The 18,370-nt window shown below is 50.7% G+C and overlaps 1 protein-coding gene across 5 annotated transcripts in view; it reads right to left on the bottom strand.

The window, feature by feature from the left end:
• APPL2 (adaptor protein, phosphotyrosine interacting with PH domain and leucine zipper 2) overlaps positions 1-18,370 on the bottom strand; it is a 59,314-nt gene that overhangs the window by 8,248 nt on the left and 32,696 nt on the right. For all 5 annotated transcript variants that reach the window (XM_084796291.1, XM_084796293.1, XM_084796290.1 and 2 more), the window contains 11 exons: positions 16,322-16,409; positions 12,811-12,852; positions 12,628-12,686; positions 11,657-11,803; positions 7,683-7,765; positions 5,012-5,170; positions 3,570-3,758; positions 2,444-2,486; positions 2,307-2,363; positions 2,137-2,225; positions 42-200 (listed from right to left, as the gene is read on the bottom strand). In XM_084796291.1, the coding sequence (XP_084652417.1) occupies positions 42-200; positions 2,137-2,225; positions 2,307-2,363; positions 2,444-2,486; positions 3,570-3,758; positions 5,012-5,170; positions 7,683-7,765; positions 11,657-11,803; positions 12,628-12,686; positions 12,811-12,852; positions 16,322-16,409 (1,115 nt within the window). The remainder of the gene's footprint in view (positions 1-41; positions 201-2,136; positions 2,226-2,306; positions 2,364-2,443; positions 2,487-3,569; positions 3,759-5,011; positions 5,171-7,682; positions 7,766-11,656; positions 11,804-12,627; positions 12,687-12,810; positions 12,853-16,321; positions 16,410-18,370) is intronic.

Genomic DNA, 18,370 nt, shown 5'->3' with positions numbered 1-18,370 from the left:
TGGCTTTCATTTTCTCCAGACAGCTACCTCTCAGGTCATACCTGCTGCCTCTGTTCTGGTCAAGGAATTCTGTTGCAGGAAGTACAATATCAAATTGAATGGGCGTCCCAGGTTCAATCAGTTCCTCTGTTTCAGGAATGCTAGCTGTTGCTTTGGGGACAATCTTGTCATTTTCTGTGTCGGAATTTTTCACGTTTTGACTAAAATGTGAAAAAAAAAAAAAAAGAAAATTCAACAAAGTTAGCCAGTTGTTTAATGCTGATGTGACTTACATATTGAAATACAAGGGAGCCTTCAACCAGTACATTCTACAAAATAAGCCCTCCTCAACGTCACATCCTTGCCTAGAACCCTTCACCTCTTCCATACGGAGAGCCCCCTGTTGTTCAACACTGGGCAGTGTTAGGATTTACATATTAACCCCTCTCCCTTAGAGATGTTTTGGGGTTTTTCTGAGTGAGGATGCAGCCGGCTCATACTTACACACTAACATTAACGAGACCCGGCATTTCATTGCAACTTGGTTGTAATTTCCTGAAAATCTCCTCTCCACTCACTACACCCACTGCTTGAGAGAGACACCAAACACCACGTGTTCCTTTTTTCTGTAAAGCTCAATTCTGACGCTTATCCAACTACCCAGTGCACCAGCTCCAGTCACACCTCTATCCAGCTGTTCCTGCCCTTCTGAGTGGTGGGATAGTTCTCAGTAGGTCACAGTGTTAGGACCCGTTGTGCCTGTGAGTACTGCGCATGAGTCTAGAGACAGCGCCCAGCAACAAAGGTGTAGTCTGTCCTAATGTCCTATTTCTTTTCTCTCTCAAGGTTAGAATGCTGTCATTTAACTTTACTCTTTGAAAATCTCTTTTATGGTATAGTGCAAACTGCTTTGAAGGGCGTGGAATGCCACAGCATTTCCATTCCGTACAGTCAGGACCATAAAAAGCCCTCAATGATCTTTTCTCTTGATATTTTTACATCGACACTTTCTGGTTTCTCAAACATGACATAACTGAATACTGTATGGAAACGGCAGCTGCTGCTTGACAGACGTCTATCCTGTGAAATGTGGGTGGAAGCACAGTGCCCGCCGACCTATCCAGTTCGTCTTACGATGATGCAGGATTATTTTTGTACACCTAGTTCTGTTGCCTCTTAATCCCTCCAGCCTTGTCCTACTTACTGCCTGTTATTCCTGAACAGGAATTACCAAGCTTTTCACAAGGACTCAAACCTATCTGGTGACCTTACCTACCATTCTTTCTCATGGACCCAATGCCAAGTGCATGAACCCTAAGAGCCTACACAATTAAGAGTTTTCTTAGGACTTCCTTTTAAGCCATTAAGTATTTTAGGACATCTGATGGAGTTCTTTCTACCATGCCACTAAAAGACAGTAGATCTTGATTTTAATATGCCCCTTTATGCTAGTGACACAACAAAAAGACAGCCCTCTACTACCTAACTGACCACTTGAGATAAAGGTAGGAGTTCTAGAACACATCTTTAAGCAGTATTCAAAGGAAAAGCTATGTCATGAAAACGTTCTGTTTAGGAAAACAGCAGAGCCAGATGTGATAGAGAATGCCTAGAACGCCAGCACTTGGGAATCCGAGGCCAGCCCAGGTGAGCTCATGGGGCCTCCCTCCCTCCCCACACACCCCGCTCCAACAAGACAGCAAACAGAAAGACAGCCAAATACTAAATGCTGGTAAGTGACTGATAGACTTATTAAAGAATTACAGAAATGTCGTAATGTAAGTGAAAACTTAGACGCACATAGGAAAGTATGCATGTGCAGAGAACGCTTAGCGTGGACACTCAAGGCGACCGTTTACGGTGCCGTGACGCTAACAGAAGGTGCAGAAGGGACCACGGCGCACGTCTGTGTTGCACTAGGAGCCTGGCCCAGTGGAGCTGCACAGGGCTTTTGCAGTCAGGTCTGAGTACTGGCTCCACACACGCTCTGTGCTGTGAGTGTGGACATAGTGCCACCTTTGCTGGCCACAGCTGCTGCTTCTGTTGCACAGGGTGCACTGGAAGCCTCGGAGGGTTGTGAGGGTTAGAAACAACTCATTTCAAGTTTCTAATTCAGTTTTACTCCACAAAAGCTAGTTTTCCCTGTCCCGTAGTTACCTAGAGCAGGAGCTTTCTTGTTTCTTCCCAAAGCTTGTAATTGGTGTCACCGCCTGAAGAGCCGTCTGGTTCAACTTGATGGCTACTGCCTACATGTAAGCCACAGGAGACATGCTCAGTCCAGGAAGGGGCGCCTACCTTGCAGTGGAGTGCAGGCAGCTGCTAATTACCTCTGGGTTGTCCGTCAGGTAGATCTGCCTGGAGATGTTGTTTATTGCACATATCCACTGTGGAGAACATTAGAAAGAACACAGAATCAATCCTGGTTGCTCACACACGGGGACAGAGAAGACAGACAAAGCTTTACCTCTTCGTATTCCTTCCTGCTCTCTGCTTGGAGAATTAGTCCCCTGAAACAAACAAGATGTGTCAATGCTTCCTGGGGCGCAGGGACCAAGAAATGGTCATCATAGCAGTTGACACCAGGAAAGCAGCATGCTGGGAGGGAAGGGCAGTGGGGTCGTAGGCCTGGCTCCTGCACCAGTGCACTGCGTCATCTCTGGGCCTCAGTGCTCTCCTGTGCGAGCAAAGGCTGGACTTGGGCCAGCTGGCCTGTGACTGGAGTGAGGACTGCCCTGGTGCTCTCTTAGATGACCGAAGGCACCAGGGCAGTGCTCGCCTCTTCCCCGGCTTTGTATCTAAGAATTTAAAGTCTGTACACTGAAGGCTAAAGGACTCTTCCTCTACCAGCTCCTTGTATCTGTGGCAGAAGGAACACACATGCCACTTCGGTTTTGTAACTGAGGAGACCCAGGCCTAGGATGTTCAGGAACTGCGTGGCACCACTAGAATCTGGGCAGCTTAGTTCTGATCACTGGCCGTTGTTAGAGGAAGGACACTTAGCCCTTCTACTTGCGGAAGGGATGGCCCAGCAACTCCCACTATTCCCAGCACCACCCTCCAGGCAGGTCAAGCCTGAGGTCTTTCCTTGGCCTTGGACCTCTAAACCAGCTGAAAGCACTCTACACGGGAAGATCCACTGTGACTGGATCTACATGGTAACTATAGGCTACCACATCTTCAGGTGTGGGGGATAGCATGGCTAAATGACACATCTATAGTAGAATGCACTGCTCACACTTCCTGTTCCCGATATAAACTGCACTTCTTAGACAGTTTCTGCCTGCTGTCATTAGCCTTGTCCCCTAAGAACAAGAGGCACAGCATTCTCTGATCTCTGCTGGCAAGTATCTGCTTCTACATTTGCTGAATATACCTATGTCATCTCTCTTCCCAAGACACAGCTGGATCCTCACTGGGGCTCCAGGGTAAGGTGAGCTGGATCCCAGTGGTCATAGGACAGAAAACCATCCCCTGGAGGCACAAGACCTGGAGTGTGGCCTCTCCCGAGAGGACTGGCGCATGGGAATTAGAGCTAGCAGCCCTGCAGGGCACTTCCTACACTGTCCTCCCAAGGAAGAGAAGAGGCATACGGTTTGCCGCTCGGTGTGGAGATCTGGAAGCAGTATCGACGGTCTTCACAGTCCACTGCCATCACAGAGCAGTTGTCCAAGTCCTGAATCAGGCCCCCAGCCACGGCTCCCCTGGGCTGGCACATGAGGTTCCCGCCTTGGGTGAAGAAGTACAGCCTCTCCCACGTGGTGGTGACCAGTCCTGTCTTGCTGTGGGAATTGTGTATGAAGGTCCGTTAGTACTAGGACACAGGAGCCGTGGCTCCACACTGTGCCACCTGTTCTTAGGAACTCTTTCCATTAAAAGGAAACTTGGAAACTAACTCTGAATAGTGGCAGAAATACATTTTGCTGAGTCATGGGAAGACTAGGCTCTGCTCCCATGAGGACTGACAGCACCGACGCCAGCTATACAGGCACATATGCCTTCCCCTCACCCCTCAGGTGTGGCCATAGTTGGCTTCCAACCCCACCACCTAACTAGCGCCCACGACAGTCAGGAGCTGAACACCTGTACCGTTTCTCTGGGCTGTAGATCTGAACTGTTCTGAGTCTCCCAGGTTCACACTGTGTGGGGCTATAGCTGGAGGCCATTTTCAGTTGGTGGGCTGCATACAAGAGGAAGATGGAGCTCCTTGGCAAAAGCATCAAAACAGATTTTTTTTGGGGGGGGCAGCACTACAGAACTAGTGAGGACATTTAGCTCCCAGTCTCACACTGACAAGCCTGGGAGGGGCTCCACCTGCAGAGAAGAGCTGGCCACTCCTCAGACAAGCTTGACAATAGAGACACGTGCTCTACCGTTGACTAAACAGCAAGTGCATGCAAAGGCGCTGTGTGTCTTGCTCCAGTAATGTCTGTTTTTAGAAAAAAATGGCTACGGCCAGCACTGGAGGACTCTGCACACGCTAGCGCCTCATCTAACAGCAGTGAAGTCGGTGTCAGTTAGAGACCTTCTACACCCTAGCCAGGCATCAGCCACCAGCACCAACGCTCTCCAAGACTGATGGCCACAGCCTCTTGGGGGCCTCAGGAGCAGTTAACCCTGTCCATCCTTGATTTCAGATGAGCCAATAAAGACAAACTGACAGTGTAATTCCATCTGGAGGGACCTGACTGACCCTGGCTCCTGCCTCAGCATGGCCTCTGTGGCATGCTCCTACCCATCAGCCAGCAGGGGCCAAGCGCTATAAACTCAATAGCCTGGATTGACAGTATTTAAATGACCATGATGCTTAAAGAAGGGTGGCCTGCAGCAACACCTGGAGGCCGGGGCGCTGACTCCAGATTCTTAGGCTCTGTTTTCAGCCACGACTCAGTGCAGCTTGGAGCTTGGTCCCCAGAAGCTTCCCAAGTCTGGCGGAAGTGCGAGGTCACCCTTTGTTGTCCACCACCACCCCCAGCTTCTGTGGCTACTTCCCAGGGAAAGCTAAGCTCAGCAAAAGGCTGCGTGGCATTCTCACTTTCTGAGATTGAGGTAGCCGGCCTTCTGGATGAGGTTCCTGTTGATCTGTGGTGTAGCCACATCGATGTCCGGAGTGTAAACAGATTCATCGACTGAAAGCAACTCTTGCTGGGACACCCGCATCTTGTCTGCCTCGGCTTCCAGTTCCACCTGAATGCTTAAGACAGAAGGCTTCGGGTCAGTCACTCTGCACAGGCTGACTCCTCACTCCTAAGCCATGGGTGGCAAGGCTGCTGCGCCACCGAAGCTTCCTGCACTACAGATGGACCCTCCCCCCCAGCTTCCTATGTAGCCACAGCACTAATGCCCAGAAAGCTCTATTTCCAGAAGTGATGTAAGCCTATCATCCAACACTGGTTTGGGGGTATCACACTCAGCTCTGCTGATGCAGACCTGTGAGCCCATCCTCAGGGTCCATGCACAGGTAGCCGATCAAAGTCCGGCCATCCCCTAAAGGAAGGAATGGAACAGCACTGCCTAGCTCAGGGCTTGAGAAGGCTGCCAGAGATAGGAATGACCAGGAAGTACCAAGGTTCAGCAATAAGCCAAGGCGAAGGCTTGTCCTATGACCATCATAAACTGCTCACTGGTCAAGGATTGTTCACAGAAAGCAATGAAGCCAATGCCCAGGCTCTGGTGTGATAGCCCAGGCTTTACATGCATGTACGCTGGTGTGCAAACATCTTGGAGCTTTTGCTTGAAATGGGAGTTACTCTTTTTGCCTCACCAGACTGTCATCTACTGGTGACAGATGTAGGTTGTAAAGTCTGGGACACAAATCCCAGATGGCCCACACATCTGAGGATGCACACTAGAGAGAAGGAATCCCACTCCACATGAGGTTACCTCAGACTGAACCAAGGCGGTCCAGAGGAAGCAGGCAGGTGTGTGTGCAGCTAAGACACAGACCAGTTTCTCAAGGTCAGTCCTTCAGGGTGTCTCTTCTCTGAGCGTGAGCCTTCCACCCAGGTCCAGTTCGTCTAGGTGGGGGTTTGGATTTTCTGACATTTGAATGGACTGGGTACTCCTCTACTGAGACAGGGGGACTGGCCCTACAGGTCAGACCTCACTGGTTTAACTTTCTACTCACTGCCAGGGTGGAGAACGGTTTTTTTGTTTGTTGTGTGTGCATGTGCCTGGTGTGTGCAGGGGGGTTGTTAAAGAAGGTCTCGCCATGTAGACAAGGCAGGCCTCAAACTCGCAGAGTTTGCCTGCTTCTGCTTCCCAAGTGCTGGGATTAAAAGCGTGCGCCACCACGCCCAGGCAGAGTGGAGAATGGAATAGGAGGACGACCACAGAACAGGGTTGGAAAGGAGGCAGTCCGTGCACAGACCCCTCTGAGGCTCTGCAGCTTGTGTGGACAGAGTAGACTCTTGAGAGAGGACTCTCCAGAGACACGCTCCTGTGCGCCTGTGTGGCACCTGGCACACAATTCAGGTTTTAGTAGCTGCTTTGCCCCCCCCCCCCAGCCCCATACAGTCTCAAAACCCTAAACCAATCAGGAGCTCCTAAGACCCCAATGAACACAGAAGAAAAGGAACTGCTTTTAACTGTTGCTTTTCAAAGCTGGCCGTTTTTAAATTTAAAAAGTGTGGTTTTTTTTTTTTCTAATATGTACACAGAAATACATCACCTTGGGGTTAAGGACTAAAAAAAACAGCCCAGCTCTTCATGGTAGCTGACACCTGCTGCCTTGTGTGGACCTCAGCTGGGTTCTGAGAACACGTGAGCACCTAGAATACCTGTGTCCCCTGCAGAAATGCAAAACTTTAGTGCCAGCACTAGACGCCGCCTGAGGCCTCATACGGGGGCTGCACCTGCATACACCGTGGCAGCAGAAGAAGCCTACAGAGTAATGCTGGTGTTGACTCGTCGACATGAAATCAAGTGCTAAGAAAATCAGCTTTCTGCCAGGCAGAGTGATGCACACCTTTTACCCCAGCACTCGGGAGGCTGAGGCAGGTGGATCTTTCTGAGTTTGAGGCCACTCTGGTCTACATAGTGAATTCCAGGCCAGCCAGGGTTACAAAATGAGACCCTGCCTACAAAACAACAAAACAAATCACTTCACACTTACGAGGCGAGACAAGGGTCCTCTAAAGAATGACGTTCTGTACCTTCCTCTAACAGTCCCAGGGACCAAACAAACAGCAAGGGGAGAAAGTGCAAAGGGATTTCACAATTGCTTCCCAGCATCACTGAGTGTGATGGTACCGTTCCCGCTGCTGGCTACTGGGCAAGGCCAGAACCACTCTTCATGTTCAGAGCCTTTGGTGGCCTTGGGTCTGAGCAAACTCCTGCTGGGCCCTCTTAAGTGTCTGAGATGTAACAGCTTCAAGAAAACGTTCTCGTTTTCCACGTGAAGTAAGATCCCACATTCTTTTTTCCCCTTTGTGTATTTCCCTCTGTGGAGGCAGAGTCTCCTGTGCTCTGGGTTGGCCTTGAATCTGGGCCTTCCTCCTCCTCGCATCGTTTTGTACCACTTGAACTGTAACACCCCAACTCCACCCCTGCCAAACTCTAAGACACCCCACAGTCTTGATAGGTATTCAGAGAGCAACAAGTCCGTGCTCAGGGTGAAACTAGTATGCACAGGTGGCTCACGAGCCACCGCATAGCCCTCGTCAGGCGCTGAAGAAGGGGAAGAGGCAGGGCGAGGGCAGCAGTACCTCTGAACCATGTCTGCAATGGAGGATAAGAAACCGTCCATGCTTTTGGAGAACATCTCTGCTCCTCTCTTGAAAAAGTTAATCTGAAAGATACAATGGCAGCATTCTGAACATCAACCAGGAAGGGAGTGGACCAGTTCCTAGTTATGAGACCGTGTGGGGACAACAGACGTGGCTGCCAGCTCCTTCTTGCTGGCAATGTGCCAGCATCTCTCCATCACTTCCATCACACTGGTTGAGAATGCCCAAGTTTGTCAGTGAGGAAAGGGGAGCCTGGCAGCCTTGGTGAAAGGCGGGAGACACCAGGAATAAAGAAAAGTAACAAACCCTGGTGCATACTGACAATTTCAATCATTATAGCTGATAACCTTGGGACCTGCCACCAGGCGCCTTCTCTTCTGTAAGTTCTAAACTGGTTTTTCCCTCTTGCACTAAGTGGCGAAGAGCCACGTGACAGATGCTCAGGACCAGGAGGACATGGACAAGCATTTGATGGAGGACAGCATAAGGTGTCCACCCACTGCTGAGGGATGCCACCTGCCTGAACACATTCACTGGGCCACACACAGCGCAGCCATGGACCTTGGCTACATGGACAGATGATGGCTTGAGCTATGGCAAATGGGAAACTGCGCTAAACACAAAAGCCATTTCCAATCGCAGCACTAGAGGGAACCTGGCATCAAGCAGCTGCCAAAACAGGTGCAGCACACCTGCTCCTTGGGGTTTGGGGATGGATGCTTTCTCTGCCCACGGGGAAATGGCACCTAAGAGACCTGGGTAGTTGGAGGGAAATTGTTGCTGCTGGGCTTTGGAGTAGAAGGAAGAACTTCCTGCTTCCTGGGACTCCAGGGCAATCCTCACTTCCCAGGTCTGGGTAGCGAACACATGGGAAAGAGAAGACATACTCCCACTGCCCAGCGTGAAAGGCTCAGCCTGCTTCTCTGGTGCCAGCGTTCCTAAATCTGGACCTGAGAGCTGCACTTCGCGTGCCTCGTGACAGGCACTTAGAGCTGTGAACCAAGATCCTGGAGACAGAAAGACCTTCCTTAGCATTTCCTCATCTGGAAGCTGTGGGCACACAACTGAGGTTTCTCCCTGAAGAGGCCAGTGGGTGTTAGCAGCAGGGTTCCCATACCCTTCCCTCTAGTCAACACCCGGGAAAACACGTGCACCAGTGTCCTTAGGTCACGGAAGGGTACGTGCAGCCGAGGAGGAGGAGGAGGAGTTTCCCCTTGTGGTAGTACACACATGGAGGCTCTGGCCTGCTGACCTCTGATTCAGACCAACCTATAAATCCATATCAATCCCTGCAATGTCAAATACCAAGCGATACTCAGCAGTTACTTTGCAGCTTTTGAGCCAGCGTCTGCATTGCTGGCAGCTCAGCATCTGGGGTTTCTCATCCCTCCCCGCTGACCTCCTTTGGGCCTTGGGCTTGCTCTCCAGTTACTGTGAGGCTCCGGGGCTACCCAATCCCAAGCAGGACGAACAGGGTATCTACAGCTCCACTCCCTACACTTACCTGCCAATACCATATGCGGGTCATTTTATGCGCCCTAGGGGCTGCATAGGGCTGCTGAGATGGGCTCGGTGCACCTGACACTAAACCTGATGACCTGCGTTTGATCCGCAGAACCCATGTGATGGAAGAAGAGGATTCCTGCACTTGTCCTCTTACTTCTACATGCATGGCATGGCATGTGCGCACGCGCGCGCGCGCACACACACACACACACACACACACACACACACACGACTTGGGAAAGACTATACAATGATAAAACCTCAGTACTGAGGCTTGATCTCCAGCCTCTTTTCTGGGGACCAGAGAAGCCGCAGCAGAGGCCACACAGCTCCCTGAGGTGCGTGGTGAGCCCTGAGCGGTCTCGGTCTCCACCAAATGGGCCTGCGAACAGCTGGGTGCAGTGCTCACACCATTAGCTAACATAGGCGGTGCCCATAAACACTGATACCCAAGGGCCGAGACAAAGCACGTGCCTCTGAATCACCTAACAACTCATAGGTCTGGCAACACGAGCTCCGTGAGGAGTTAAAAGCTCTGCAGAGAAGGGACTACCAGTCCTTGTCTCGAGTGAAGAGAAGTTTCAGATGACACATGAAACGTCCCTCCCCTGCCCTCTAACCTGATGCTCCTGCTACCAGCAGCTGATGGGACGGCTCTGCCCTCCTAGGCCCAGGGGCTGCATGTGAGACAGAACCTACTCTCTACTCTCCTGTGGCTGATTGACAACCATTTAAGTAGCCTGGCTAGGAGAGGTAGTGCGGTCCTTGGTTGTTAAAAAAAAACAAAACATGGAACCTGCTGGCCACAGCCGTCAGGTCCTGTGAGACTGTCCCCGGCCAAGCGAGCTCCAGGGGCTGCAGCTTCCCCCCTAGACAACACACAGACCCTCCCTCTCCATGTTCCGGGGCTGTGAGTGAGCAGGGATTACTGCCCCAGTGCAAGGGCTTCCAGGCCAGTGAGGGCTCGCAGGACCTAACTACGGAGAGTAAAGAGCAGGGTTGTCTGACAACGCCAGGCCAGCTGTCGGGTCCAAGCTGTAATGCCCGGCACAAGGACAGAGGGACAGAGTCATTTGGAGGAAGCTGGGTGCTTTGTCGAGGGCTGAAGCCCCCAGCAGGACAGTGCTTATTTTTGGATTGCCCATCTTTATTCAGACAATAGAGAGGCTAGGTTGTCCTATTCAGATAGCACCTTGCAGGTGGTAAGCTGACTTCAGGGACCTCCACCCCCCAGCCAACAGGTAGCAACGGTATTAGGGTGACATACAGCTGTGGTTGCTGCTTAAGGATGCCCAGACTCCCTCTTTCCCTGAGTGAAGCTAATGAGATATTTCTTTTTGAAGTATATGTAATTTTTAAATGCGTGCAAAAGTCAGAGATGAGGCCAGGCAGTGGTGGTGCATGCCTTTAATCCAAGCACTTGGGAGGCAGAGGCTGGTGGATCTCCATGAGTTTGAGGGAGTTCCAGGACAGCCAGAGCTATTACACAGAGAAACTCTGTCTTGAAAAACCAAACCAAACCAAACTAAAACAAAACAAAAAGTCAGAGATGCCCGTGTGTGTTTTAAATTGATAACTATCTTAGAAACACTTTGTCTCCTCATGTCATTTTCAGTTCACAGATTATCAAATGGCCTAAAATTGCTGGGCGTGGTAGCACACGCCTTTAATCCCAGCACTCAGGAGGCAGAGGCAGGTGGATCTCTGTGAGTTCCAAGCCAGCCTGGTCTATAAAGCGAGTCCAGGACAGCCAAGGCCACACAGAAAACCCCTGTCCCGAAAAACACAAAACAAACAAACAAAAAAATGGCCTAACTTTCTGGCCACATGCCTCTTGTACAACACAGGGCCTGAGAGACACAGAGCACACAGCTCATGCTGGCCCCTGCCACTGTCTGTGCTCCATCACGCACATGTGGCCGGTGGGTCAACATCCTTAAACTGGAGAATCTCTTAAGACAAACATTCGGTAGATCGCTAACGAGGGGGAGGAAGCTGATTGAATCCTGCACAGACTGCAGAAAGCACAGGCACACTTTGCCGTGCCCCCGGGAGACAACGCTGGCAGTAACTGCAGGATCCACAGCCAGGGTGAGCCTGGCAGTGCCGAGCAGGAAAGGAGCGCGCACACCCGCCGCCCAGCTAGTCATCCAGCTCGGGTCAGGATGAGCCTGCGGCACAGGCTCTGAAAGCAGTGTGTGTGCACGCCGGGCTCTACACCAGCCATGTAGCCTGGGCAGAAAGCTGCAGAACCGGAGCTGGTGTTCTTAGGTGAGGGACAGGCAGGCAGGCTCTTTCCTGAAAGAGGCTTAGGATCGGGCTATAGCTTCCTGAGCATGTGGCCTCACAGCCTGGCTGGAAGCACTCATCGGAGCTGAGCCCCAGGACCTTTCCCAGGAAAGTGTGCCTCTGTTTCCATGACGACGCTTTGGGGAGGGGCAGCCTACCTGTCCTCGGGCAAAGCCTATCAAGGGTTCCATCATGGCCATCCGCTTGCGGTACTGCAGTGCGTTCAGCGCACAGTAGTACTGAAGGGACGACAGGTGCTGTTTCCGGCGGGCAGCTGCTACCTCCTTCCCAACTTCAGCCTTCACCTGGGGAAGGGGAAAGGGGAAACTTCAAGTTGCGCACAGGGTCTGAGAATCCTGCAAGAGCACAAGCTTTCCCACACATCTGGTTGTTCCTCGTAAATGTTTTTATGATGGCTTAAAAAGGAATCCCAGCAAAATCACCAAAGAGACAGCACCTCAGTCCCCAAGACTGTGTGAGGAAAAGCCAGTATCCTCCTAGTGGCAGTGCTCAGTGCTGTTCTTTGGGAAAATGATACAGCAGGAAGTACCAAAGACACACACATTTGTTTCATGCAAAAGTCTATAGTCAGTCCCAGAAAATCATTTTTGTTTGTGTGGTTTTTCGAGACAGGGCTTCCCTGTGTAGCCTTGGCTGTCTTGGACTCACTTTGTAGACCAGGCTGGCCTCAAACTCCACCTGCCTCTGCCTCCCAAGTGCTGGGACTACAAGCGTGCGCTACCACACTGGACTCCCAGGAAATAATTTAGCTCAGGGAAATTGTGTAGCAGAGGTGAGAAGTGTTTGCTTGAAGATTCAGCTGCCTGAGGTAGCAAAATGCCTAGAAAGTGGGGCTGACACACCAGCCAGCAGCCAGGCAAGGAGCTCCTGACTGCGGGAGTCGGACAGCTGACAGCGCAGCACAGAAGCCAGTCAGCACAGGAGTAGAGTTGGCAGTGGCTCCAAACCGGTGCTTAGAACTGTGAGGAGGTCCACCCAGGAGGGGCAGAAAAATTTGAAGGTCCAGACACAAGAAAGAAGAAGCGCTCCATGCCACAGCATCGACGCCACATGTTTACAGGAGTGACAAAAGGAGCTGAAGTTGATGAAGACGCCGAGGAACACTCACCCTCTCATTCTCCTTTTTCTTGGGGAGCCTGCTGTATTTTGCCATTGACAGGTCATGCTCTAAAAATAAAAGACATGGGAGCATCCAGGAGGGTCAGAGGGCAAGGACACTGATTGTCTACCCTGCCCCCGCTAAGCTCATGCACAGCCAAAGCCCATGGACCTGGGCTGGAAAGATGCCTACCATTGCTGGCAAGTCCGAAGAGGTCCTTCAGCGTGCTGACCTCTGAACGGGGGAAGGAAAACACGTTAAGAGTTAGAGCAACGAAGATGCAAGAACCATGCGAAGCCAGAGCTCTGGCTTCCTGAGAGAAGCAGGGTGCGTGCTCTGCCCACAGGCCCTCAGTCCTCAGCTCCTACAGGCCCTGGCCTGCTGGCTGCAGTGGCGCGTCATACTCTGTGGTCTGTAACGGATATGGATTCCTGGGATGGTAGACAGGACATGGTCAGGTACCTGGCCTGGAAACCTGGCCTACAAGCTGGTGCCCTCAAGTGTCTTAGGCCATGCAGCACAGAGTCTCCTGTTGCCACCACTGTAGAAATCTCAATTATTAGTCACCAGTGGACACGCTGCTTGCGCTAGTTTAAAATGACACGAACTGCTACACTGCACAGCCACAAGCCAACTCCAGTAGCCGTGACCCACAGCGAGGCACTGCACACATCATCGCGCACCAAGATGGCTTAACAATCCCAAAACCAAAATGACAGAGAGGTCACTGGAGAATGATGATGGCCCAAGAGGAAACCCTGAAGAACACAGAGGCAGACCCTGGAGGAGTGACGGGTCACACCTTCCTAACATGACAGAACACTTCATGACCTCTATGCGCCTTCTTCCTCGGCTTGTATGTGAACCGCCTACTCTTCCCCGGGGCAGGGCTGCTCCGCCTTCCGCTCCTGGCATTCTTTCCTCTCTACCTCTACTTCCGGCTACAGCTGTGGTCTTTTAACAGCTTGTCAGCACCTCATGCTCTCCTCGGCTACACTGGGGAACAAAGGAATGAAAGGCAGTAAAGCCAGTTGTGAACAGTGGTATGACATCATAAAGAGGTGGAGGTGGGAAGATCACAAGTTCGAGGCCAGCTTAGGCTAAGCATTTAAGGGATTGGAGAGACCACTCAGTGGCTAAGAGCACTTGCTGCCCTTTTAGAGAGCCACGGTTTGGTTCTAGCACCTGTACAGTGGTTCACAGCACCTCTAACTCCAGTTCCAGGGCCTCAGGATGCCGTTTTCTGGCCTCTGGAGACAGCAGGCACACAAATATACAATCAGGCATAGCACCCATGTATATGAAACATGATAATTTATATGTTAAAAGGCAGTAAAATGTATGTCTAGGCACTGTTTCAGCAGACTCCCAGATTCACGTTTGGCTAAGGCCAAATACTTTTAAGTTTATGTTTTTGTGTCATGAGAAAAGGTAGATATGATTAGATGTTCACAGATAAGAAACTTCTGTGTTTACTAGTAATTTGCTAAAGAATGGCCATTCTAAGCAGATGCTAGACTCAGATACTAGCCTGCAGATGTTGGTAAGGAGGGCCACCAGCGCAAGGGCTTCTGGGCACGCTCAGTCTAGGCAGCCCCTTCCCGCCCCAGACAGGCAGGAGACAGACCTGCAGCCTAGCAGCTAAGTTATTTCCTCTTTTTTCCCTTTAGATTTTGTTTGCTTGTTTTTGGAGACGGTTTCTCTGTGTAGCCCTGGTTGTCCTAGAACTCTCTTTGTAGACCAGGCTAGCCTCAAACTCATGAAGCTCAGCCTGCCTCTGCCTTCCTAGTGGTGGGATTAAAGGCGTGCGCCACCACTGCCAGGCTTTCTTTTACATTTTTTGAGGCATGGTCTCATGTAGCCTAGGTTGGCCTCACATGTAGTCTGTAGCCAAAGATGACCTTGAACCCCTGACCCTCCTGCCTTCATCTCTCGAGCACCATCAACCAGTTTATCTCTTTGTATTTTTAAATTATGAAGTGTTATGGCTGTCAAGGTAGCACTGGACAGAGCTTATAGCAGTTCATCACTGTCCCAACCTCAGGTGAGACAAAGCAAGGGAGAGCGATTCCATTTTTAATATTTGTCCTTACATTTACTACTATAGCTTCTTCACCTAGAAAAGAATGTAAGCTTACATGTATTTTAAATTAAGGTTATTATTTTTTATGAATACAGGTGTTTTGCCCACATGTATGTCTGTGTAGCATCTGCATGCCTGGTGCCCATGAAGGCCAGAAGACAGTCTTGGAGCTCCTGAACCAGAGTTATAGACAGTAATGTAGGCCACCATTGGGTGCTGGGAACTAACGCAGGTCCTCTGCAAAAGCATCCAGTGTTCTTAACCTACTGAGCCATCTCTCCAGCCCCAAGGGAGTGGATATATATATGTATGTATATAATATATATTATATGTATATTATATATTTTTTAAAATTAAAGTTGTATTTTGGGGGGTCAGTCTTCTCATATACAGTTCTGTTTGTTTGTTTATACTGTATTTTCTGGCATATAAGACAACCCCTATTTTAACTTTTTCCGTTAAAATACAGTTTGCAGCCCAAGTCGGCTACACACGGCATGCATTGGAAGAGGGGTAGTCTTATACAACGAGTATATCCCAAATACTATATTTTAACTAGAAAAATTAAAGTTGAGGGTTGTCGGAAAACACAGTATGTTTCTTTTTCATTTTTGTTTTTTGCTTTTTTTGAAACAGGAATTCTCTATGTAGCCTTGGCTGTCCTAGACTCACTTTGTAGGCCAGGTCTGCCTTGAAGTCACACAGATCTACTTGTCTCTGCTTCCCTGAGTGCTAGGATTAAAGGAGTGTGTCACCATGCCTGGCTTCTTTTTCTCTTTTCTAATATGAAATGTTTCAGAGATTTTCGTGTCTTTGTGCAGGGGCCATGCTAATCATCTTTATTGTTCCAATAGTCATGTACAATTCTTTACTCTCTAAGTAATAAACGCAATGAAGGACATGAGCATTAGGACATTCTGATTCAGTGTTCTATTGCCAATCTTTCTCCAGAAAAATGCCTCTAATTAATATTCATTTGGATGACTTTTGATTTCAAATACATCTAAAATTATTGTAAGGTTCTTCTTCAGGTTAAGAACTAAAATTCACAAAAAAGGCCACCGAAGAGTGGGTACAGTCAGATCCCCTCACTCACCCCTCAGCATGAGCTTCACAGGCGTGTGTTCACAGCCAGACCCTAAGAGTCCTGGGTGCTCACATCAGCACCTCCACAGAGAAGGCCTAGCACCCACCATCCTTCCCTTTCTAAGTGTGCACTTCATAGTCCAAAGGATTCATGTTTTCCAAGAACCGCTGCCTCTGCCCTGGCGTCAACTGTCCACTTAGCCAGTGTTACAGTTCAAACTCCAGCGCAGACCACCTGCACCTGGGAACCTGCCCTGAGCACCTAGGCCCAACAAGCCGACAGGTCTCTGGAGTGCTTCTCCGGTCCTTGGCTATCCCTTCTGCAGCCTCGCTGCATGACATTACAGTGATCTGCCTCCGTGCGTGTCTCTTTGCCTGTGCCCTCCCTTAGGGGAGCCGGGAACGTGCAGAACCAAGCAAGGTTTGTAGAACGAGACTTAAAAAAGCATTCTCAATAGCCATGTGCTGAAAGGAATGGGCAGTGAGAATCACTAGCCAGGGAACATTCCGGAGGGAACTGCTCTGCTACTTTACCTGTGAGATCCTTTTCCCGAAACTGTATAACCGGGAGAACCATAGTGTCTGCCAGCTGCTTGGCCAGCTCTGTGTGGAGACCATTGAGCTGAAACAAAAGGACTTAGTTAAGAAAATTACACACGCTAGTACCGATATGCTTTCACTTCAGCAGGGCATCACCAGACACTCCTGTGTGCCTAGGTGGCTCAGCCGCTGTCCTCAAATACACCCCCTCATAAGACATGGGCTGAGACGGGCCTAGAGGTCTAATGACCAAAGGCAGGGCCTGACCGCGGCAACAGTGAAGCGTGCTCAGGGCATCTCCGGCTCACGGTCCTCTCTGCTGTCGGTGTTCTCGAGCCAGGCCACACCCCTCTAGAGACCACACAATGCACTGGCTGGCACTGAACGCAGGTTGCTGGCAGCACTATGGCTGGCCACCTCACCAGGCCTGCCAGCAACCTCACTCACGAGGGCTGTAGCCATGGCAGCACAACTAGCCTGCTGGGAACTGGTTGGGGTTGGCCAGTAGATCCACGGAGGGCAGTGCCATCAGGACTACCATGTAAGTGCCGGCTTTCCATGCTGTACACCGTGAGTTTTCACTCAGCCTGTGACGTAGGGGTTACTTACGACCCCCATTTTTACCCACAGCAAACATCTAAATCCAAATGGCAATGAATGGCCCAGCTGGGGTATACTCATGCCTAGGAGAAAAATCAACTCTTCCCCACAGCACAGCAGTGTGCTCGGTATGTCACAGTGCCGCCCAAACCACATGCTCTATAGACTAGGCACCAGCGCTGACCAGTGGAAGGGACTGTCGCTAGTGTGGGTGGCTAGGGGCCAGCAACTCAGGATCGATTTTGGAGTCAGCACTCAGCAAGGCTGCCTTCAACAGCAACAGCCGTGTATGTGCCATTACCCCAGGCATGCACATCTCCTGCGGGGTTTGCCCTCTGGGGCCAACCCTCTGCCAGGTACAGGCATTAATGTCTCCTTATCTCGGTCCAGATGAAGTGTGACAACTTTCTTCTGGTAGACAGCCATACCAGTCAACGCCACTGGGGTGGGAGGGGCTGTGCTTTCCCTGGACTGACTACAGTAAGAAATCTAATGTTTTTCAGCAGCAGCTAACTGAACAGGAACAAGTGCTCCTACCATGCCTGTGGCTCTGGGCTCTGCCACAGTAAGCAAGCAGGAAAGTGATCACGCACGTCAGGGGGACAGACTTCCTGCCTGATCACTTTCTTGCTAAGGACGGGGTTTACGTCATCCTCCTCCCGGGTGGGCGGCATGAGATGCAGAGGCTGATGACTACTAACCACAGTGACTTCGCTGAGGAGAGTGCGAAGAGCAGGGCCTACCTCCCGTGTGCTTCAAGATGCTCTGACAGGAAATGGTGCCTGGCCCTCCGTGAGGATAGGGAAGGAACTCAAGAGGAAACTTCTGAGTGACTCACAAGAATGGTCTCATCCCAAGACATTCTGCTAACCGGGCCACATCCATCCCTCCTGCGTGCTCAGCTGCTCTCCTTCCGGGGTCAGCTGGCTCGCCTCTACAGTTCACCTGGTTCTGGTGCCAGAGAGAGGGAACTACCTCAACAGCTCTTCTCTTCTCATACCTTGACCCATTTGGCAGCTCACTGTGTCTGTCCTCTGTGCTATCACTGGGAACCACAGTGAATCCCCAAGTTGTGAGCCATTCCTGCAAATGACTAAGTCCCGATTTTAGCCAGTCAGTCCAGTACCAGAAGCCTGGGACTTACACCTGGGACCCGAAGAAAGGGCATTTTTGTAGGACTGGGCCCATAGCTGGAGCACCCTAGGCTTTCTGCAGGTGTTGCAAACCCAGCCAGAGGAAACAGTTTGGTTGTCTTTCCCCCACTGTTGACTGGGACACAGTGAAGAGCTCAGAACTGGACGACCTACTTACTATTCGGTCTCTGCTGCCTTCCACAAAGCCCACCACAGAGTAGGTGGTCTGGCACTGCTGAGTGAATGGCGCTGCGGTCAGTGAGTACAACTGGAGCAGCTCTGTCTGCATGTCACTACCGTGGCTCAGTGC

Source organism: Acomys minous, assembly GCF_964271855.1.
Source record: "Acomys minous genome assembly, chromosome: 9".
Lineage (NCBI taxonomy): Eukaryota > Metazoa > Chordata > Mammalia > Rodentia > Muridae > Acomys > Acomys minous.
This window is presented reverse-complemented; position numbering and strand designations above follow the sequence as displayed.